General features: G+C 59.6%; 1 protein-coding gene across 1 annotated transcript in view; it reads right to left on the bottom strand.

Moving 5' to 3' along the window:
• Col13a1 (collagen type XIII alpha 1 chain) overlaps positions 1 to 21,514 on the bottom strand; it is a 155,682-nt gene extending 134,168 nt beyond the window's left edge. Inside the window, exons 1-2 of the mRNA XM_077105354.1 lie at positions 21,221 to 21,514; positions 6,248 to 6,317 (exon numbers count right to left, since the gene is read on the bottom strand). Coding sequence (XP_076961469.1) covers positions 6,248 to 6,317; positions 21,221 to 21,514 — 364 coding nt within the window. The remainder of the gene's footprint in view (positions 1 to 6,247; positions 6,318 to 21,220) is intronic.
• Positions 21,515 to 23,014: the final 1,500 nt, after the last annotated feature.

Here is a 23,014-nt window from a genome sequence, read left to right as displayed (position 1 = left end):
ACCAGGGGCAGGAGCTGCAGCTGGGGGGCTTCTGTAAGTGCAGGGACTTGCTCGAGGCCACAGAAGAGCCCGAGCACCCCCAGGAGCTGCCAGTCAGGGCTTCTTGGTGGCTGTCTGATTTCTAAAGCACAATATCACTGCCCTGGTCAGCCAGGGTTCCCTTCCCCGTTGTCTCAAATGCCTCTAGAATCTACGTCAGGCGATTAAGGGTGACAGCCAAGGAGCAACCTTCACAGGTGATCCCGCCTACGCTGAGCACGCTTTACCACACAGCACAAACAGCAGGGCCAGCAGACGCGCCAAGGTGGGAGGAGACGGTGGGGGGCCGTGTGACAGGTCTACAGAGGTTCAGAGCTCAGTGGGTAGAAGGTGGGAATAGAGATGTAAGAACAGCAAGGAAAGAGTGGGCAGGTGGACCCCTGGGGGCCTGGTGGGCAGCGGACTAGACTTACTGAGAGGAAAGGAGGTCAGGAGGGGACGGATCAGAGCGGGCTGGAGAGAGAATGTGGGCCTGGCACTGGGGTGGGGAGGGGACTGTGAGCGCCACGGAGCCATGGATGGTTTTTGAGCAGAGGAATGGAATCCATGGGACCCAGCAAATGATGGGGTGCAGGGGCCACGGTGAAAGAGGCATCAGGGCTGCTGCCGTGGGATGAGGCCTGGCCCTTGGGATGTCAGATGGGTCATGACAAGGACAGTCTAATTGGAGGAGCGGACAGGGCGGGGATCCAGAAGGTGAAAGCACATCCCTTGGGCTGCAGAACAGGGGAGAGTCTGAATACCAGTGACAACAGCAACCAAAGAGTAAGGTCCCTTCCCAGGTTGGTCCTGGGAATCTGCTTTAAGGAATAGCCAGGAATGGCTCCCAAGGAACTCATCAGTTATTTGTATGTAAAGCGGGGTTTCTGAGTCACCTGAACACAGTACTCCTTAGTGTGACCTCTCTCCCCAGAACACCTCAGATCTGCCACTCTCTCCTCTGTTAATGGCACCAAGGAATACTTTGGTCTGAGGTGTCCCTTTTCTGGGTCAGGAACAAGGACAACCACAAAGGAAGGGTGTGTGGCCGTGGGCCTGCTCTGCTGCAGCAAAGGGAGCTCAGAGGAGCCCAGTTTAGGTCGCAGGCCCTGGCCACAGGCTCTGCCCATGTAAATGGCATGAGGCTGCGGGGGGGGGGGGGGGGGGCAAAATCTGGTGCCAGGAAAAATAAGGCAAAGCTGGCTTAAGAAAAGGGTTTGGGGTGTGGGGGTGCAGCTCTCGCCACCTATGGAAAATAACCAGGGCTGAGGAGGCTGTTCCAACCTGGACATAAATAGAAGTTCATGAGAAAACACAGTCCTGTCCACCAGATCCTAGGCTCTCGTTGCTTGGAGGCATGCCCCACGTCACTGCTAGTTTTTGTTCTGGAGTGCAAACTGGACTGGGTCACATCCCTGCTCTTCAACCTTCCCTGATGCTCCATTGTGTCCCGTGAGGAGAACCCTTCCAGAAGGCAGGCATTACTGCTCCCGATCCTGCACCCCTGGCAGACATTATTAAACGATCACCCATTTTCTGCTGACTTGGCACAACCTCCCTGCCAGCCATTACCAATCAATCATCCTTGGCATGAAAACCATTTGCCTCTCATTGAACAGAGAGAGCCAAACTCCTCAGCCTAGGTCTCTGCAATCTCGACATCTCTTTCCACCCTCATGTCCGCCCATCTGCTCCCCATCCCTGTGCTGTGCTCCATATCTTTCAACCTGCTTGGTCATCCCCAAACATACCCGCCTTGCTCTTACTCTGTTCCCCCACCTTCCATAGCGACAAGGTTCTATCTGTGCCTTGGTTACCCAGCCAAAAATATCATCTGCCTCCCACGGTCCTGGGTACCCAGGTGTCTAGGTTCTGGCCAGTGATGTGAGCAGAAGTGAAATGTCTGCTCTTCAAGGTCTGCTCCTGAGGGTGGAGATGCAGGCCCCAATCCCGTCTCCTTTTGTGCTGGCCAGGGCACGGCAAGAACAAAAGAGCTGTCAGAACCCAGAGATGGAAGCTGCAAGATGCAGACAGTGGAGTCACCCCCAGGCCAGGACCATGCTCCTGCTAAGGAAGGGACACCTCTACCTTTGCTTTGTTGAAATCCCAATTTCGGGGGACGTTTGCACGGTGACGGCTGAGTCTACACCCTGTCTAGACCCTGCCATCTGCTTCCTCTTTCCTCAGGACCAATCTCAGGGCCATCTTTCCAGCGGAGTCTTGCTAGAGCCCCCAAACCCATGGGGTCTCCAGCTCTTCCTCTGCTCCTCCCCCAGCACATCTGAGCCAGGGAAGGGCGCTGGCTGCTCTCAGAAGCCGGGCCGCAGGCGCCTTCTCTCCCCTCCATCTGGGTATGGCGCTGACACGTGGAGCCACCCCACCGTGTGCCCTGGCCCTGCTGCTGCAGCCCGCGCCCCTTACTTGGCAGCCAAGGTGCGACCCTGTCCTACTCCACCCCTTAGAGCTGGGGCCCAGGCTGCAAAGTGACCGTCCCGGCTGCCAGCTCAGCCTGGACGTGGTGAGGAGCGGCCCGCCCAGCCCCAGCGTGGCGGGCTTGAAGGAGCTGCTTCCTTGTCAGCTGGGACCCGTATTGTCCCGCTCCTCACTTGTTAATAAGAACAGGGACAGAGAATGGGCGGATTTTCCCCATCTTTGTATTTGTCTCAAGAGGCCCAGGAAGTCCCACGGTGTGGACATCTGTTCCCAAGCCGCTTCGCCTGCCTCACCGGGCTTTGTACACGGCCCACACCTATTACTCAGAACTTCTGGACACTGTGACCCTCCTCATGAGGCGTGACCTTTGGCATCCCGTCGCCGGCCTGCTGGCCCATGGCTTCCCTGGCAGGCAGCGCCTGTGGCCCGGGACAGGACAAAGCCAGCTCTCAGCCAGGAGAGGGCTATTTTGGGACAGGGAGGCTCCCGGGAGGATGCTGGCGGGGTCAGGATAGGAGGGGAAGGAGGCAGGTTTTCTGCCCACGATTATGTGTCCCCAAGCCTCTGGATGCTACCCAGGGTCCCAGGGCTGCCACAAGGAAGAACACACCCACCACAGGGCTCCGGCCTTGGCGTGGCTGGCCACACAGACAAACAGGCCGGGGCTGGAGCTGCAGGCTGCATCCCAGCGGCCAGGGTGGGCAGGGGGAACTTTTTGTTTCTTTGGTTGGGTCCCAATGCTGGTGATTTTAGCTTGCAGGGGGTGTGGAGGGGAGAAGGCATGTGAGGCCAGATAACAGCTGGAGACCACAAGGAGGATCCAGTCATCAGCAGCGATTATTGGACGGATTAAACATTCAGAGCATCTGTACACGGGGAACAAGGCTGAGTGCTGGTGGGACTTTGTGTTCCCACGCGGCACTTCATCTGTAAGCACCAGGAGCGGTAAAGCGGTAAAACTCTGATCCGATGTCACTAGTGAGAGAGATCCATGAGGCTGCTACAAGGAGAGTGGGGTCCACTCAGACACTGAGCATTTTCAAGCGTTTCAGGGTGTTAGCACCCACGTCATGTAAGGGTTTTGAGGAGGGTCACCCGTCAATAGGAAGCACTCAGTACTGTGCTCGGCGCATAGTAGGTGCTCAGTTAGGGAACAGCAACAGAGCTACTATGATGTACAGCGGGTTGGTCTTCATGTTGAGGAGGGTCCTTTACTGCAGGCCTGTGGGAGGCAGGTCCAGGGGCCCAGGAGGACCTAGCCCACCCTGGCATTTGTGCTCTGAGATTCCAAAGGGTCCCATGCCCTTGTGCAACCTTTCCAGTCCTTGGCCTGACTTTCCAGAAAGCTGGGGGAGCCCCTTAGCCCCCCTTTGATTCTGCCTCCTCATGGGGCCTTTTCTTTAAATTCTCCTGGTGTTCCCCACGGGACTCTGATCGTACAGTGGGCCAAACTGCCCTCTGGGAAATGCTCAACCCCCAGGATACGCATCTCCCCAGTGGGTCCTTCCTCCTACCACACCCTTCTCACCACCGAGATCCCTGGTCCCACAGGAGGAGGCAAAGAGCTCTTCCAAATCCTCCCGCCCTCCCGCCACATCCGGCTCTGCCTCCCAGGACCCCCTGAGCCTGGTCTTCTGGAGCACCGAGCAAGGCCCGTTGCGAGGGCAGCCACTCTGACGGTGGCCAGGCCACCAGACAGCTGTCCCCAGTCACGCACGGAGGGGACGGGAACGACCTCCGCCTGGCCGTAAGGGTGCCGCCTACATTGCTGGAACCCTAGGATATGGAGTCTGGTGCAGATTTCTGTGTCTTCAAGTCTAAGGAACCATGGGGGAAATAAGAGCAATAACAGGGCTCCGTAGGGATCGGAGAGGCGCTGACGTCCAGCCGATTCCCGCTCATGTCTCACAGTCTCTAACACATATTTCCTAGGTGACTGTTGTCCCTCTTTTTTTCAGACGAGGCAATTTGAGGCATGGGGGGGCGGGGGCATCAAGAAACTCTTCAAAGTGCACTCAGCTGGCAAATCTCAGAGTTGGAATTCAAACCTGGATCTTCCATGACTCCAAATCTCCTGCCCTTAATCAGCATTCTACGCTTTGAGCAGAAACCAGTTGCAATTGCTCAAGAGTTACGGAACAGCAGACACCATTATTTGAAATGTGAGACGCTTGGAAGCGCACGGAGCCTGCCGCCCGGCGTCTACACCTCATCTTGTTCACCTTAAGTTGCTCTCCAGGAAGTGTTCCCAGACCCCAGTCCCCAGGCCCAGAGGGAGCGAGGGAGCTTCCCAAGGCTTCTGGACACCCTTTTAATTAACCCACATGACCCCCTGCCTGGGGCCAGCTGCATCCCTTCACGGTCTCAGGACAGCCTGCCTCCTGGTGACTCCCAGCCGGCCGACTCACTCCCAGCCAGTGTGGCCTCTCCATGTCCATGTGCCTCACATCTGATGGCCACTCTTCTCTGGCTTGAGGACCCTGAGGGTTTCTACAGCCCCAGCTCCTGGGGCCAGAGAAAGACCTGCCAGAGAGCCCAGAAGTCCCCTTCCAAGGCCACATACCCCACAGGTGCCAAGGAAGCCACACTCGGGGCTGACTGAGACCCTGAGCAGGGCCACACTCCCTGAAATCACTTAGACGTCTTATCTGGACTCCCCCCACCTTTTTCTCTTGGGGGGTTGTACCAGGGATTGAGCTCAGGGCACTCGACCACTGGGCCGCATCCCCAGCCCTATTTTGTATTTCATTTAGAGACGGAATCCTGCTGAGTTGCTTAGTGTCACGGAGGCTGGCTTTGAACTCAGGATCCTCCTGCCTCAGCCTCCCAAGCCGCTGGGATTGCAGGCGTGAGCCTGGCTCCCCCAACCCTGTTTAAAGGCTTCCTTCCCTCCCCCAAAGGGGCACAGCCCATTTCGGTTACTCAAGGGAACAGCATGACCATTCATCTGCCATTCTCATAGCTCAACAAACACGGTCAGGATTCTGGAGACCTTCTCATGAGCTGTCACTCATCAGGGCTATCAACCACTGGACCATGCACTTGAACCCAACACCCAGCGTGGTGCCCAGCCCAGAGCAGACTCTCGGCACACGGCTTTCAGCACATGGAAAGATGGAGTGTGGAGGGGGCCTGACTGCACCGAGCACCGTGGGCATCCTCTGTGAGGACCCTGCTCATGCCACACTAATAACGGGCAAAAGCGGAGTTTAAATCCCAATTGGATGAGGTTAAATCACTGCACAACCTGACCTGGCAACACTCAGCCGCGTCTCCATCCCTGGTGTGTGCACAGGCAGCCCCGCAAGGGACACGCACCACCCCAAGCCACCTGGCTAGGGGTCACAGTCTCGTCACCAGAGAGTCAGTCATTGGTTCCAGTAGCAAACACGTTTGTGCACCGCTCATGTCAGGAGCGCTAGAGAACATGGCCAGGGGGTCCTCACCCTCCTGGGGCCGATCTGCCCTTGGGTTCTGCCCAGCACGTCATGATTTTCAAAATGTGACCACGCCCATCATCTTATCTGGCTTAGCCACAGCCCGTTTCAGAGTGTGAGGCTCAGGAAGAAGAGCTCCTGGAGGGATGCGTGCCTGGATGATGGAGGGCGGCCAAGGGGGACGGGTGGGCCCCTAGGTGGGCGGATGGAAGGTCACCAACACAATACTGTCGTTCCATCTTTCAAAAGAAAAGAGACGGGCCGAGCTGGCGGCCATACGGCCTGGCCGCCGCGGAAGGACGTGGTGGGCGGCATCTGTGCCAGGGATGCGCTGCCGACCCGTCAGCGGGGCTCCTTACCTGGTGGGCAGTTACATCCTGGGGACATCTTCGGGGCCTCCCGGCGCCTCCGTGAGTGGAGCTTCCATTTCTGCACAAAGAGACAGACAAGAGGGGTCACAGGAGCTCGTAAAGCGGGGCCCTGGAGAGTGTCTGCGCTGTGGACGGGAGGGGGAGGGAGAAGGGCGCATGGGGGGGCGCAGGGCTCTGCAGGGATCAAAGGCTGCTGGTTAATGGCCCTCCGCTGGCCACCAGGCCTTGGGTAATAAGAAGCAGAGAAGGCCCAGATGGTAGTGTCAGCGCTCCCCCTCCGGAGTGCTCCTAAAGAAGTCAACCCAGCCACCGGCTCTGTGAACCCTCGGGGTCCCCAGGCCCCCCAGCCATGTGCACAATGACGTGCTCTTCTGGGTCCCAGCCTCTTGTGGGACTGGGCTTCTGATGCACCCCTGGGCAGGGACAGGGACTTCTTCTCTTTAAGTTTCCTCCCACAGGTGGCTCAGGCAGGTGGGCAGAGGCGGGGAGAAGGGCGCTGGGCAGGCCCTGCATCCTCCACACCTCTTCCCAGAGGCTGAAATCACCGAGACCCGTGGAAGGCCCCAAAGGGGTGGGGGCTCCAAAGAGGTAGCGCACCCTCAGCCGCGGGGACCAGCCGTCCATCCAGTTCCTGCAGAACGGCCATGCGCGGCCGGCGGCCATGGCGCCCACGTCCTGTGCGCTAGCTGTGCCAAGGCAGGGCTGGGGCCCACGTGAGCACTCGGCCTTGATCCTGGCAATGCGGCGACCAGACTAGCAAAGGGTCATCAGAGATGGCTTGGGGACACTGCCTGGTTGACACACGGTTCTGGGACCCTGGGCTGGTAACAGTCCCGGCGGCACCGAAACCCCATGGAAAAGGCTGGAACGTACGGAGCATGGTGCCCGACTCCAAAGGTGTCCTCAATGCGGTCACTACTGCTGCGCTCGTGTGACAGGGGAGGGACCTGAAGACACCAAGGCGGCCCCAGCCAAGGTCACTGGGAGCAAAGGCGGGAGCTGGGTCCCAGCCACAGGCTCTGGTGCCCGCCGTCAGCGGCCAGCCGAGGCCCAGCCACTCGGGCCCTTAAGCTATTTCACTTGGTTCCCACAGTGAGTTTTTGAATCCTTGTTTAATCTGTTGGCGACATTTTGAAGTGGGTGGTCCCCCATGCAGATCTGCGCTTCTAATTTCTCTTAAAAAATCAGAAGATCTGCCAGAAGGGGTCTGCACTCTGGCTGCCAAGGACTGGCCACATCCAGGGCACTGCAGCACCCCCTTGACGGTGCTGGCCACTCTGGGACCCAGCTGCCCCCTCAGCATTTCTGTAACATTTGCTCCCTCACTACCTGGTCATTTTGCCACTCAGATTGGGCCTCAAGAGAGGAAAGACCGTCACGTGGGAGGTGTCACAGGAGTTGATGTTGGGTGTGGGGAGGGAAGGGTGGGAAACTTCATGAGGATTCATAGCGCGTTAACACCTGCTGAGCCGTCGCGGTGGACTGGCACTAAGCTGGGTGCTTTGAGTAGGTTCAATAGGGACCTCGCTCAATACTTAAGGAAACAGACTCAGAGAGGTTCAGTGATTTACCAAAAGTCACACAGCCAGCACCTGGTGGATCCGAGCTGTGAACTCAGGCCTTCAAGGGTAAAGTCTGATACCTTCTAGCCGGGCACTGTGATCTCAGAGGCTCAGTGGCTGAGTGCCATTGGGTTCAACCCCTGGCACCTCCCCCACCCAAATCCACTCCCTTCTGCTGTAGAAAGGGGGGTGCGAATGTTCCTCGGAGGGCGCACAGGATGGGATGGGGGGGGCCTCTGGGGGCAGAAGGCAGGAGGGAGCGAGAGATCAAAGCAGACAGGAAGAAGGGGAGACCTGTGGGGAGGCCCTCACTTAGAAGGAGGCTGGGCACGCAGCACAGGGTGGATGGAGGTGGAGGCCAGGTGCAGCTGGGCAGAGTGGGCAAGCAGGTCACCTCCCAGGACAAAATCTGTGAAAGCCCGTGTGAGGCCCAGCTCCGAGCCTGGCGCATGAGTGCCACTTTCCAGTAAGGGACCTCATGAATCTACTTCACCCCTTCTCACGCAGAGCCTGTGGCCTGGCCCCTGTGGGCCCGTGACATAGATCTGCTAAACGACGGAGCTGGCCAATGACCCACAGGACCCGGCTGGCATGTGGAAGCAGCAGGGCCACTGTCCACTGGGCAACCGCACCGCAGCAGCCCATGGGGCTCCAGGGGCGACCACCGCTGCCCGTGCCTGTCCATCAGTGTCCCGCGCGCGGCCCACCCCTCCACGGCCCCAGACCTCACTCTCCACCTGCTCAGGGACATGGCGCCAGCGAGTCCCCCGCCTCCTGTCTCATCGGTTTCCTCCTCCAGACCAGATCACCGATCCCAGGGCCAGCACAGGCTTCTGCCCAGGACCCCCGGGGAACAGGCTCCATCAGGACGACGCCTGCCGAGCAGGTGGAAGAAGGCACAGGGCAACCAGGGTGGCCGTCCCCAGAAAGGACGTGAGCCGGGTTCGCTGCTGTCCCCACCCCGGTGGTCATTATGCACACGTTGCACAAAAGGAGAGAAGCCGCCCCTCTTCAGGGCGCTTCGCCCTTCGCAGGGAGGCTGGCGCCGACCTCCTGCTTCTCTTCCTGCCCTTCTGGTCCCCTCTCATCTGGCTGCAGCCCTCCCTCCCCACGAAGGCTCCGACCCAGTGACCTCCTATTGCCCCGTCGGGTGGACGTCCCCGACCTCCTCTCCTCCTCCTGCACCCTTCTGCCCTGGGGCTCCCAGGACGCGGTGCCGTTTCCCTCCTTCCACCGCGGCTGCTCCGTCCCTGGCTCCTTCTCGTCACCGACACCTCAATGTGGCAGGCCACAGGGCCCCCAGTCCAGGGCCTCTCTCCTCTAGACACAGGCTCCTTTGGGGGCCTCACCTGGCCTTGCAGCTCCAGTGACATCTGGATGTGATGGTGTGGCCGCCTCTGCATCCCCAGCCTGGACCTCCCTGCGGTCCTCCAGCGCAGCCAGCCGCCGGCCCCGCCCCCTGCCCGTCCACTCAGCATCTCCCAGTCTCACAGCACAAATGAGCCCTCCCCAGGCCTGCGCCTCCAGCGACCTCCCTGTCACTGAACCAAGAGCTGCTTGAAACCCAGAATCCTCCAGGTGCTTCTGTCTCACCCACACCCATCCTGAGCCACTCCTGTTCCCTGCCTTTCACACACACCTGGGATTGGATCCCTTCTCCCCACCCCACCACGGCCACCTCGGAGTCTCATCATCAATTACTGCAAAAGCCTTCTAAAGGAGCCCCTGCTCCTGCTCGGGTTCCACAGCGCGTCCTCAACACTGGCAGCCAGGTGGTCACACAGGCCTCTAACTCCACACACGCCACCAGCCTTCTCCTGCCTCAGGGCCTTTGCACTTACTGGAGTCTCTGGGATGCTTTTTCCTAGCTGTCCACCTGGTGTGCTCCTAATGAGGGCTTCTTTGCTTTTACTACCCTGTGAGCTTCCTATCCCCTCCCTCTTGCTTCTCCTCCTTAGGAATTCGGTTCTGCTTTGCTTCGGTTGTTTATGTTGCTTACAGCCTCTCTCCCCCATGAGAAGGTCAACTCAGAGGCTGTGGGTGTTGTTCTGTTCCATTCACTAACACATCCCTGGTGACTAGAACAGGGCCTGGCACACAGTAGGTGCTCAGGAAGTGCTGGTGGCTTACAAACCAGGAGCAGTCCCGTTAAGTTCTGATTTCCCATCTTGTACAGCGGGACGGTCTGGCAGCGGGCGGCTGTGGGCCATGCTCCGAGCAGGTGGCACTGCGTGGTGGCCGCCCCCCATATGTGTCTGTGCCGCCCAGGTCACAGTGGCACTCCTGTATGGCCAGAGTTACCTGTTTAGGATGCCAGCTCGCGCCTCAGGCATCTGAGTTTGAGACCCAGTGAGAATCCCCAGGTGACCTCGGGGGTGGGTGGGACGCTTTCTGGGGCCCTGGGGGGACCCCCGCCACCAGGCCTGAGACGCCTTCCTGCCTCACCCCTGCTGGTGGCCGGGGCCTCCTGGAATGCCCTGTGTGGCCCCAGCTGAAACACACCCGCCTGAGGCGCAGCTATTAAGATGCCTGTATCAGTATCAAAGCGGGAAATGCCAGGCGGCCTCTCCTGGCCACAGAATGCAGCTGGCCCAGCCCCCCCAGGGGCCACTCCCTCCCCAGGCCCCAGCAGAGGGCTCTTAAAGGGACCTGGCCCCGGCCTCTGTCATGCCTGGTGGGTCCCAGTCAGGGTAGGGAGGGGGTCCAGAGAGAGGCCGGGGACTCTGCACTCCACCCTGTGGCCTTTAGCCCAGTTGCATGGACAACGAGGGCCCCACCACGTGGGTATCGCCCTGCCACCTCCCACAGTGCTGCTGTGTAGACTGAATGAGATAGTCCCCGTGCCTGTGATGGGAGCTGGAACACATGAATAACAACAGCTACCCACGGAGCACAGAGCCAGGCACTGCGCTAAGTGCGCTGGAAAAGAGTCACTTAATTAATTTTGTTGTTGTTGTTGTTGTTCAAGGGATTGAACCCAGAGGCGGTTAACCACCGAGCCACATCTCCAATCCTTTTTATATTTCATCTAGAGACAGGGTCTTGCTAAGTTGCTTAGGGTCTCCTTAAGTTGCTGAGGCTGGCTTTGAACCTGCGATCCTTCTGCCTCAGCCTCCGGAGCTGCTGGGATTACAGGTGTGCACCACCACGACCGGCCTTCATTAATTTTTTTTACAAAGAAACTAACTTCATGGTCTGCTTGGTTTTGCAGCCCTGGGGATTGGATCCAGAGCCTTGTGCAACATGGCAAGCGCTCTACCACGGAGCCACAGCCCCTTGATAATTAATTTAGGGTTAGAGTGCGAATTCTACGGGAAGCCACCTGCCCTTGGGACTCAGTTTGGGGTGAACTCCAAACGCCAAGGAAGCATCACTATCTATGGCGGAGCTCGGCCGTGCGGGCCCTGGGGTCTCGTCCCCGTGTCCCAACTCACCTTGTAGTAAGCAAGAGATCTAACCCCGACCTCGATTTCCCCGTCCCTGCCACGGGGGTGACATTGGCCACGGGGGTGAGATGGGCGGAGAAGCCCAGAAGAGGAGCCGGGCGCAGGAGCGAGGCGTGGAGCTGCGCATGCTCTCGTGGCCGCCTGGCCACTTCTGCCTGGGGCTGCTGCCAGGCTGGCTTTCCTGCTCTCCCCCCACTGGCCTGGACCCATCACAGTGGTCAGGTCACCCACTTCCCCCAAGAGGAGGTGAGCGAGGGTCGTGCAGGAAGGACCCTGAGGACCAGATGCTGAAAGAGGAGGTGCCCGTGGACAGGGCCAGGGCAGGTGAGGCCCAGGTGCCCCGCAGGCACCTCATCCTGAAGTGCTCGGCCACCTCCAGGGTCCTGTCGTCAGCAGGACGGCTGCGAGCTGGAGCCCCCGCTGGCCCTTTGAGGACGAGGCCAGGTCGGGTGTCCCTGATCCCCTCTAGAACCACACCCGGCTTCCAGGCCCGGCCCCTGCGGTCCCAGGAGGAGGTGGGCTTTGGGCGGGGCTCAGGGGGATGGGGCTAGATGGTGACAGGAGCCTTCCAGTGAGGGACCCTCGGTGCTGGCTCCTTAGGCTGAAGCCTGGACCCCAGGGACCGCAGAAGCGGGCTGATCCCCCAGGACGGGTTGTGACGGGGCAGGCCATGCGCCACCCCATGCCCTCGGGCACAGGCGGCTGGCAGGGCCAAATCAAAGCAGAGGAAACTGGGCATCCAACCCACGCCCACCCGGAGGACTCGCCCTGTCCCTCGGGCCGGGTGCCGGGAGCTGTCTCCTTCCCTCCTCAGCCTTCTTTGTGCAGTGGCCTTGGCTCCTGATCACAGGGCCATGAAACAGGGGCCGGGGGTCCGCCGGATGCCACAGGGTGCCGCCAACTGGGTTCCATGGGAACCACAGACAAACCAACCCGAGCTCCAGTGAGTTCAGAAAGCTAGAGAAAGGAGGCTCAGGCCTCCAGTTTTCCAGCCTTCAGATGGGAAAGTCCTTCCTTTCTGCTGACCCCAGGCAATGCTGCTGCTTCTGGGGATCAAGGAGCTGAGCCCCGCAGCTGGCTGTGGGTGGGAGCCAGCTCGGCATGGGGCGCAGGACCTCCAGGGTCTCGGGGGGTCAGGGCTCCCCTCTGGGCCTGTGCAGGATGAGGCCGGAACTCTGACCACAGAGTGGGAGGGGCTCGGGCGAGAGTCCTGGGCAGAGGCTGGAGCCTCTTCCCTGGGGACGGGCGTCTGAGCTGAGGAGGCATGGACTGTCCTCAGGGGGCTGGGGAGAGCTGCCCAGGACCACGCACATGGAGGGGAGGCAGCCACCGTCACCAGGGATGTGACCGAGGGGTGAGTGGCTGGGGACCAGTCATGGACTGGTTGGGCTCATCATGAGGAAGTGGGAGCTGAGCTGGGGACACACAGCCGCCAGCCAGCTGAGGGGACAGGGAAGGCCTCTAACTTGCACAATAACACATTTCTTAGGAGCCAGGCAAGCCTCGCGCTGACATTCGCTCAGTCTGTGCCCACGGCAACCCACTCTATGAGCCAGGAAACTGAGGAGGAGAGAGGGGCAGCAGCCTGCAAGATGGCCCGCAGCCAGGAGGGCCAGGGGCAGGATTTGAACCCAGGAAGCCTGGCTCAGAGCCCACGCCCTCATTGTGTGTCTGTGACAGCTGGAGCTTGGCTCGTTCAAGGAGATTAAAATATCTATTACCAGAGGACTAGGCGCCGCTCAAAGCACTTTATGTTTAACTTAATTCTAAAAACACCCCTTAAAGGGAGAGACACTCTCATTAGCATCACTCCTAATTTTACACAGAGATCATTCAAGGCACAGAGAGGTTGAACAACTTGCTCAAGGTCACACAGCCAGCAATTAGCAGAGCTAGATTTGAACCCAACAAACTGACTCCAGAGGCTGTGGCCACAGCCATGACTGCGCACGGCCATACGGCTGGGCTCTGAAAGCAAGAGCAGGCGAGTCAGGAGGCTGGACAGGGGGGCAAGGCTGGAAAGGTTCGCCTCTGACGGAGAGCGATTGGAAGTTGCTGCAGAGCTCTAATCAGGGAGATGAGGTGATCGGATGATAAAGGGCTGGGACAGAGTGGGTGGAGGCGAGGGGGTGGCTGGAGCCAGGAGGGACAGACAGTGATGGAGGGAAGAGGCTGAGAGGGCATGGTCGGCCGGGCAGGGCTGAGGGCCCCGCTGACCCTGGGGGGCGGCGGGGAGGCTGGACCTCTGCTCAGTTTAGACGCATTGAGTTCGAGGTGCCGTCAAGACCTGCGGGAGGTGTGGAGGGTGGCTGTGGGGGCGGTCGGGCTCCGAGGAGATGGTCAGGAGCGCGAGTAGTGATCCCCGCGTCACCGAGGGGGTGTGACCCCCGCGGCCCCTTCCTCCCGACACTCTGATTCTATAAAATGGGGAGAGGCTGGAATGGCAGGTGATGTCCCATGTCACTAAGCCGCTTCCCATGCCCAGGGAACTTCAGGTGCCAGCCCAGGGGGAGGGACATGAAGAGCCTCTCTTAACCCAATGCCCTTCCTGTGTCCCTGTCACTAAAGGTCTCTCGACCTGGCCTGCCCTACGGGCCACCCTGTCGGGGCATGACCCAATGCAGAAGTGCCTTCGCGGGACCCCTGCAGTCTGACAGGCGGCTGTGGGCGCAGAGTCTCTGGATGGCAGGAGCCCCCGGGACGGCTGGGGGGCAGCCAGGCCACTCGCTGCACCCTAAAGAACAAGGAGGCCCCCTGTGGGACGCCCAGTGGGGGTGGGAGACCTGCCCAGAGGAAGCACCAGAGCCGCGCTCAGAGAAAGGACCCACCCAGGCCACGGGGTGGACCAGAGGCCCAGGAGGCTGGTGGGGGAGAGGCCAGGAGAAGGGCCAGCGAGGCCCAGGCGGGACTTGGCCACGTGGTGGGAAACCCCACAAGAGCCTCTCTCCGGGTGACAGGAGCCCAGTGTTCCCTCGGTGTCACGGGCGGACTCTTGGGCTGCCATTTCCGCCCCTCTGGAAGGACCAGGGAGCACCGGCCACCAGCAGCTCCCTTAGCCTTCAGCCACCCAGCTTGCTGCAGTGACACCCCACCCCAAGGGCAATGGTGGCACTGGCTGCGTGAGGCTGCAGGGTCCCTGTGGGGTGCTGCTGCTGGGGCCCGGATGACACCCAGGGGAGCCGGAGGACCAGGAGCCAGGAGACGCAGGAGGAGGGCTGGGCTGGGCCTCGGGCAGGGCACTGGCCTGGTACATGCTTCCAGCACCAGGAAGGAAAAAAAAAAGAGGTGGCAGAAGAACTTCCTAGGCCTTCTAGAAACCTCTCTTCCAAACGGCAGACCTCCTCGGCTTCGTTTTTCTGGGAGACGATTCAGGGAAGACCCTACTGCTCGCCCGTCTTGAACCCTCCAGCCTTCCAGACTGCTTAGCGCACGCTCGGACCCCCTGACTTCTCACTGTGACCCCCACTGCTGCCACTCCTGGGCCCTCAAGCACCAGGGGACCCCAAGAGGGGTTTGGGTGACATTGCACAGGATGCTCCGGGCACCAGGCCACACACAAACTCTGGCCCAGGGCGGCCGACCCCAGCGGCAGAGCACAATGCCCGCGAAGTGTGACCCCCAGGGCCCCACTCAGGGGGTGGGGAGGTGGCAGGCAGCCGTGGCTGGTCCAGGTGCAGCCTTTGTGGACGTCTGGAGACGAGGAGAAGGAAGGAGAGTCGCTTGAAATGTCCAGTTGCCTCAGAACCTTGAACCCCATCCCATTTCTAAAAGGGGGCCTTCGAGCAACTGATCAGACAGACAGACAGACATGACCCAGGAAGAAGGAGAAGGTGACAGAGGAAGGAGGAAAGTCAGGCTTAGGCGAACAGAGACTCCCGGGGCTGCGGCTCCTCCAGACGCTCCTGCCCAGGGCCACACAGTGCCAGGTGCAGCTTCCGATCAGCCAAGAGACAGTCACAGGCCCGTCCCTTCCTGGAAGCCCCAGCAGCCACACACCGGGGCTGACAAGGACTCTACGGAGGTCCTTCACCAGGGTCGGATGACACTAATGACATCATCAGGGTTATTCTCACGACAAAGGTGGTGGAGCAGGTCCCATGCCCTGTCAGTTCAGTAAATGCCACCTCTGTGGGAGGCAGATGTGGCAGAACGGTTCTGAGACCCTGGCTGACCAGATCAGCCTCTGCAATCACAGGTGTGTGCGACTTCATGCACACAAGGCTATGCTGGTGGCTCAGAATGCCACCTTTGGGGCCACATGGCCTGGATTCAAGGCCTGTCTCTACTGCTCACTAGCTGTGTGACCTTGAGAAAGTTACTTAACCTCCCTGGGCCTTCAGTTTCTTTTCTGTAAAAAGGGAAAAGTTAAAAAAAAAAAAAGTAACCTCTGATAGGATCATAGTGAGGATTTTGTGGACCCATTTGACTAGTGCCTGGTACATAGTAAGTGCTCAGTAAATAAAAGCTGTGGACCCAGAACTGCCCCGTCTCATCCTCTCTGGTGACGGGTGAGGTGGAAAGGGTCACAGGTGAACACAGATGTCCTCAATGCTTTGTGAGGAGGATGAGGTCACCAGCATGCTGAGGCTCAAGTCCCACAGCTCTCTGCAGAGGTCCACATGGTGTCAAAGGCCACACACTGGCCTGCTGCACTGCTCTGGCCCCGCCCTCTGCCAAGAGGAAAAGGAAGCCGTGCCAGGCGGCCTGGGCAGGGAAGAAGCGGCTCAGACCTCGGGAGTAGGGATGGGCGGGCACAGTGCCCCAGAGGTTGATCCATGTGGATGCACAGAGCCACCCCCTCCCTGCCGGGACCAGGCAGCTGCCCCGACTTAGAGGAGTTGGTCATGTCACCGTCTGGCTGCTTGCTGCTGGGAAACCTCCCTTCCAGGTGACACTGCCCCCGAACTAATGCTGAGCCTAGAGCTGGGTCCCAGACTGGGGACAAGGGGGGCACAGCTGGCCACCAAGCCTTCTGTGGCCTCCATCAACAGAAACTGAAGGCCAGCTAATTGGTGAGGTCTGCCGCCTGCCTGCAGCGTCCTGGGCTAGGCTCAATAAGACCCAGAGAGTCTTACTGAGTCCCTGTCTCTGTCATCGGATTGCATATGACCACATGGAGAGATGAGACATGAAAGGCACAGTGGGGCGGGGGCTGAGCGGTGGGTGGCAGCAGACGCCCAGGGTGGCAGCCTGGCGCCTGGTGTGGGAAGGATCCTGAAGCCCATTTAGGTTCAGTGAGACAGTGCGTGCGGCGATTAGTCATGTCTGCCATGGGTCTAGGCAGGGAAGCCAAGAGCACTGAGCTCCTTCTGGGAGTTAAATGTCAGCCAGGAAGAGCCACAGGAAGTGGGAGCCGGGAGAGAGCTGTGCTGGGTTGGGGTGGTTTGAGAAGGCTTTTTCCGGGGAGGCCTTGGGTCAAATCTAGGATGATTCAGAATAAGGGGAAAGACACCTTCCTGGGAGTGATCTGATTGTAATAGATGGAACCTTGCCTTTGTCCCCACCTCCAGCTACATAATGAGGTCCTCCGTCTGGTTTGGAGTTACCTGCTATTTTTTTTAAGGCCTCTGGAGAAGCCATAAGGCTGTAAGGATTCTCAACGACTTTACCCATCGCAAGGGTGCTTTGTATTTGGAAAAACAAAAATACTTAGAATCATTAAGAGCTGAACACCAACTTGCCCCCTAGTTAGAAGTGGCTTCCGGGAGCATGGGGTCCAGCAGGATTCTGGGGCTGCTGGTGAGCCTGGTGGGGAGAGTGTGCTGCAATTGATCAGCAATGTCTGCTGAGGGCCCCCGGAATGGGGAGCAGGGTACACTCACCATGTATTGGTCCCTGAGTTAATTGAAAAGGAGAAAGGCTCCCGGTCCGCTGCGGCTGGCTCTGACTCCCGGTTCCTCTGAAGCCAGCCCATGCATCCTTTGGATCCGTTCTTTCCTAGCCATAGAGTGAAGGACCCGACTGGTGACTGCCACAGTGGTGTGCTGGGCTGCACTTGAAGGTGCCTGGGTCTAGGGTCTGTGCCATCTTCATCCCGCCATTTCAATCCTGGGGAACCTCATCCAGAGCCCGGCAAGCCACCGACTGCTCTCCTAAATTCTTCTTTGGAAAAGGACCTGAAAGAGGCCCCTGTGCCCTTGCTGTGACTCTACGACATTCCTGTCACCGTGGCTATTTTTAGGGCCCCGGGTCCTCAACATTTTAGCCTGGAAGTTCTGGCCCCTTTTTCTCCCAGGGGATCCTCAACGCCTGGAGGAAGGACTCACCAACAGTGTGGTGGCGGTGATGTGGGTCTTCTTAACCGTACAGTGGCTAAGGAGAGTGGCCATCCTTCTGGAAGCTGCGAGGGTGGAAAGAGCTGTCCTGGTAACAGCCTCGCATCGGCCCTGAGCGGCCCACCCTGGGACTCCAGGGCATCTTATTGCCACCGTTGTTATAGGGATAGGAATCCTGCCCGATAGCCCTTAAAACTGACCTTGGAGATGACTGCCCAGACTGTCCCCACGCCCCCAGGCCCTTCCACACGGATCCGGCTGGTTTCAAGTCCCTCCTCCTCTGCTGCTCACCCACTGCCCAGTCCTAGGTGTCAATGATTTTCTCCATTTGGGACATTCCACTTTCTTTCTTCACAGCAAGCAAATCAAATAACACGCAGCTGGAGGGCTCGTTAAGGCTCCCCGACCAGGAGAGAGGGCTGGCGGGAGAGTTGGGGCCCTGTCTGGAATCCACACTTCCAGCTCCCCCGTCCTCCTCGCCTGGCTCTGACCCACAGGCTCAGTGCTGAGCCCCTCACTTCTGCCTGGGCTCCTCTCCTCCTGGGCCCCCAGACTGGCCAGGCCTCTAGCTCCCCTTCCCCCTGCCTTGCAGAGAGTAGCAGCCCTGGCCTCCAGGCCACGGTGAAGGCCCAGCCTCTCCAGGGTGTCCCTCCTGAGGCCCTCTACCCTCCTTCAGTGAGTGGCCAGGACCTCAGGGCAGTGTCCGTGAGGCCACCTGCCCCGGGCCCGGGCGGCACCCAGGTGCACGCATTTCCTCCTGCTAGCTCTTGCTGGTGGCACTTTTCCGTGTGTGCTCCCAGCTGCCATCTCCCGGGGTCCTTTCAGCAATCCTGGGAACGGGCAGGGCCTGCTTTTTACAGAAGAGAAACCTAAAGGGTCAGCTGGGGTGGCCTGGCTCGGCTAGGACCAGGGCCAGGCTAGAACCGTGTTCTTGGTCCTTTAGCTCACCAGCGTGCGCAGGCGCCGTGACCCTGCTGCGCTGCTGCAGCTTCTGACCCTTAGAGGGGAGCTGGTGTGACTGGCAATGAAAATCGGACCTTTCTTTAATTTTAATGTGACTAGTGGTCACTGTATGGGACCACGTGACCCTCGTGTGTCCCTTCAGAAGCCCTAGGACTTAGCCACCCTCCCCACAGGCCAGGCCTTCAGCCACAGGACAGCTCTATCTCTTGGCTTCCAGCACCTTCTCTTACAGAACCAGGCCCCACCATGGCAGCCACCCCGCCCAGGCACTCCCAGGGACCCTGTTTCCACTCCACTCCAGGTCACGGTCCCCTCTGCCTGCGGTGGCACCCTGTTGGCTTGACCCATCTGCTCTCATGCCAGGGACAGAAGCCCAGCAGGGGCCCCCGCTGCCCTTACGCAGCTCTGCTGCAGGGTCCTCTTCACCCAGGCACCCGTCTCTCTCCTGCCCTCCCAGCCCGTGGGGGCCTGGAGTTTCTTTAGTGTCCGGGGAAAACCCTGCTCTCCGGCTCCAGCCTCCGGAAGCGGGCCGCTTGGCCCCTTAGCACAAGCCCACACACTCCCTCTTCCCCTGGCAAACTTCTCTTCAGATCTTCACTCCCCAATCACTTCCCCGGAAGCCCACCATAACCGCCACCAGCATCAGGTTGCGTTGCGTGGAACACAGAGCCCAGTCCCCCTCTTTCATTATTTTCTACATGACGAGCTCACCGCCCGCTTTCTCTTTGGGTCCCATTTACCACTGAGTTTAAGAGGCAGACAGGTGTCTCCCCCAGCGCCCGACCCCCAGCTGGCTCTCAGGAAGCTGCCGGGACACCAAAGAACCCTTTGCACCGGGTCGGTCGGGAGGCTGGGGTCCCGGATCTCACCGTGTGACCCTCAGCCACCTACTGCCCTTCTCAGGGGTCACTCTAGATGATCTCTGGGTTGCCTCTCAGCTCTGCAGATGAGATCTGGAGGTGGTGGGCGGGTGCTCCAGGAGCAAGAGTGGGCATGGCAGGTAGTTAGTCCCAAGACCCCCGAGAGGAGAGCATGCGACTTGGGGGGGGGGCTACATCTTCAGCAGAGAAAGCAGGAGCTGCCAAGGGCTGGGGCTCCCGTGACCAGCGGGAGGGACAGGGAAGGGAGAGGGCGGAGAGGAAAAGTGAGTCAGCCTCCAGGCCAGATGCTGCTGCTGGCAGCCGGGTCCAGGATACCTGGAGGCAGCACTGACTGGCTCCACCCTCCCCTCGCACACTCACCAGCCAGCGAAGGCCACCGGCTCCTGCTGCTCTGCCTGGGGGCAGGGGACCGTGGGCGGCCTGACTGAGTCCTCTGGATTCCCTGGGGCCTGGAGGGCGTGGGAATGAGCTGACAGCAGCAGTCCTGGTGGCATGACTAGCACCAGTCACTGCCCTGTGGCTGCCCTTCTGCTCTGGCCCAGTGAAGTTCAGCCCCCCCCCCCCCCCCCCGCACCTGACCAGCCTGGAGAACTGCTCTGGCAAAGGAACTCCAAAAGAAACCAGGTTGTAGAGAATTAAATGGCCACAGCATTCACCACTGTTAGAGCCGGGCTCCGAGGTTTGCCATCATCATCACTATTCCGAAAGCTCAGAGAGGTCATCGAATTTGTCTCAGGTTGCACAGCTTCCAAAGTAGGAGAGCAGGCATAAAAACCCAGAGAGGCGAGATGCGGCCACCCCGCTCTTTCTCCACGGTTCCACATCACCTCCTACTAGGGTCCAGACCTCCTCCCCCTTCTCCCCATGGAAACCTGCCACTGCCACCCTGTCCCAGGACCACTTTCCAGACTACTGCAGCCCTCACCTGCCTGTCCTTCCCTCCCGCAGGGCTCTGGATCCTCTGTGATGTCCAGATTCTATCAAGGCCCAAACTTTCCTCTGGAAGCCCAAGGTGAAGGCCTGTCCCTCCTTGTGGGGAGGCACCATCTGTTCATGCACTCCCAAGAGTACCATGGCTGAGTGACCCTATCAGCTTTGAGTTTATTTGGATCAGGGAAATTTGGGGAATGGGAGAAAGCTCAGTATCATTTACCCAGTAGAAAAAAAGTTGAGGACCATTCCAAAGGCCCTGCATAAGAAACTCAGCTTAGAAACAAGACAACATGGGCTAGTTCATGCACAACCACAGCAGAGCCAGCAGACCCACACTAGGGCCCAAGCTGCGGAACCAATGGGCAAGGACGATCACAAACTCCCTCCACCCGGTGAGCACTGTCCCCTCGGCCCGCAGACCCTTGGATGACTCAGTTCCTCATTCCCTCTTCCCACTGTGGCAGCACCTAACCTGGTAGGGTGGAGGGAAGACCACGGGGGCTCGCAGCCTAGGCCGGCTGCCACGCCTGGCATGCGACCCTCCGCGCGGGCGTTGGGGCCTCGCACACCACCCGGCGGGTCCGGGAGGATCGAGTGGAGCTGGCCCGCCTTCGTGCGCCCAGCCTTTCTCCACCTGCCTGGCGCGCCCAGGGCCAGACACGGGGGGCGCCTGCTGAGAGCGGAGCCGGGATCGAGCCCACGCCGACCAGGTTCTCCGGGTCCCTGGCCAGATGGCGTCGCCGTGTGCCCCCACCCCTCCCGCGGACCAGTCGCGCTAGCCCAGGGCGCACCCGGCGGCGCGGAGGGTGAGCACCCACCGGCACTGGCTGGTGGACAGTTTGGAGCCTGCGCAGGGGGGCGCCGCGGAGAGGGATAAAAGCCAGCAACAAAGAGCACAGACCTCGTCCAGCAGTTGGTTGACTCGTCCCAAAATAGCCGTCTCCATTTGCTGCTCCCCGCGCTCTGCTTCCAAGCGCAGCACCCGGGCCTGCAGCTCCGCGGTCCGAAAGTGGGCGAGCAGGCTGAGCGCCAGCGAGCAGAGGGTCAGCGCCAGCAACCCGCACGACCCTGGGCTGGGCAGCCGCGCGCAGCGCTCGGCTCGCGCCGCCGCCAGCACCACAGTCCCGGGCGCGCCCAGCTCCCCGGGGCCGCGGGCAGCGGCGGTGGCCGCTTTGGGGGCTCGCTCCGCTACCATCCCCTCGAGTCTTGAGAACCAATAAATAAATAAATAGAATAAATAAAAGTAAGAGCCGCTGCCGAAAGGCGCGATCCAAACTGTGGGGCAGGGGGAAAGGGCTTGTGTTGCTGGAAAACGTCCCTTTCCTTTGCTTCCGGCAAAGAGGACGGAAAAATTAGCAGTAGGAGGCGGAAAGCCGAAAATCACAACCAGCGGTAATCGGGGTACACCAAAGTGAGGAAAAAAAGTTATTTGGAAGAACGCCCCAAGTCCAGGAAGGTGAGGGCAATCTGGCCGGCCCCCCGCCTGTCTTTCCCTTCAAGAGTCTGCAGAGTCCTCCAGCTGGGGCCGCGCTGTCGGTCCTTCTGGATGTCTTGCCTCTCCCGGGAGAGCCAGTTTCAGTCCCCGGGTGCAGGGGCGCACATGGAGGGCCCCATGGGCAGAGGTGGGTCGTGGCCGCTGCCGAGGAGCGCTGGGACAGATTCCGGCGCCTCTGTAACTTGACACACTCTCTGCGGCTGCACGGATCGGATGAGCAATCCGTGCTACTTCCCAAACTAATCTCTCCCGCCCCCTCCCTCCTCCTCCTCTCCACTCCCCCTCCACCTCCTGCTTGGATTTGTTTATTTATGCAAACTCGCCCCGGGTGGGGGGCGTGGTGTGCAGGGCCCGCTATCCCAGTCCGCCCGCCCCGGGAGCCCCTCTCCCGCGCTCCCTGTCCTCTTTGAAGTGACACTTTGGGTTATTTATAGGCAGGAAGGGGGTGTGGAGTGGAGCTGGGGCTGCCCTTCTCTCCCTTTCTCCAGATTCACAGTGAGGGCCCATTTCGCCTTCCGCCAAAGTCAAGGGGCCAAGCCCCACTCGGCTCCATTTTCCAAGAAGATGGCAAAGCCGGCCTTGGAGACCCTGCAGGCATCCTGCTGAGCTCTTATCAGGGTGCCTGGATGGACCTTTGCATCCGTGCAGGACAATTTGGATCTCTTCCCCTGCTCTTGCATCTAGCCAGCCTCTCACCCCTTTTCTGTCTGCCACCCATGGCACCTTGGGCTCCATTTCTCCTGAGTTCTAAGGTTCCACCAGCGCATCTGGGGGGCAATAGAAGAGGTGCCCCTTTCTTTCTTTCAGGATCAAGACCTTGTTAGTGCTCCTGCCCCTTATTTTAATTCCAGGATATCGAAGAGGCAGGTCACCCCTGCTTGGTGAGGTTCATGATTTCTTCCCTTCTTGCCCATTCCAACCAGCCCTTTGCTACCAGATCAGACCAACCCACCATCCCAAGTCATCAAGGTGAGCAATTCCTATACCTGTGCATCCTCCAGCCCTGCAGGATTCCCACCTTAGGGCACTCCTGCCCCTCCTATTATCATTTCACATTTCCTTTCTTTTTTTAACCATGGGTTGAACCCAAGGGTGCTTAACTACTGAGCCACATTCCAGGTCTATTTAAATATTTTATTGAGAGACAGAGTCTTGTTAAGTTGCTTAGGGCCTTGCTATGTTGCCAAGGCTGTCTTTGAC

This window comes from Callospermophilus lateralis, chromosome 15, assembly GCF_048772815.1.
Source record: "Callospermophilus lateralis isolate mCalLat2 chromosome 15, mCalLat2.hap1, whole genome shotgun sequence".
NCBI lineage: Eukaryota > Metazoa > Chordata > Mammalia > Rodentia > Sciuridae > Callospermophilus > Callospermophilus lateralis.
The sequence above is the reverse complement of the archived record's forward strand: the minus strand, read 5'-3'. Positions and strand labels throughout refer to the sequence as shown.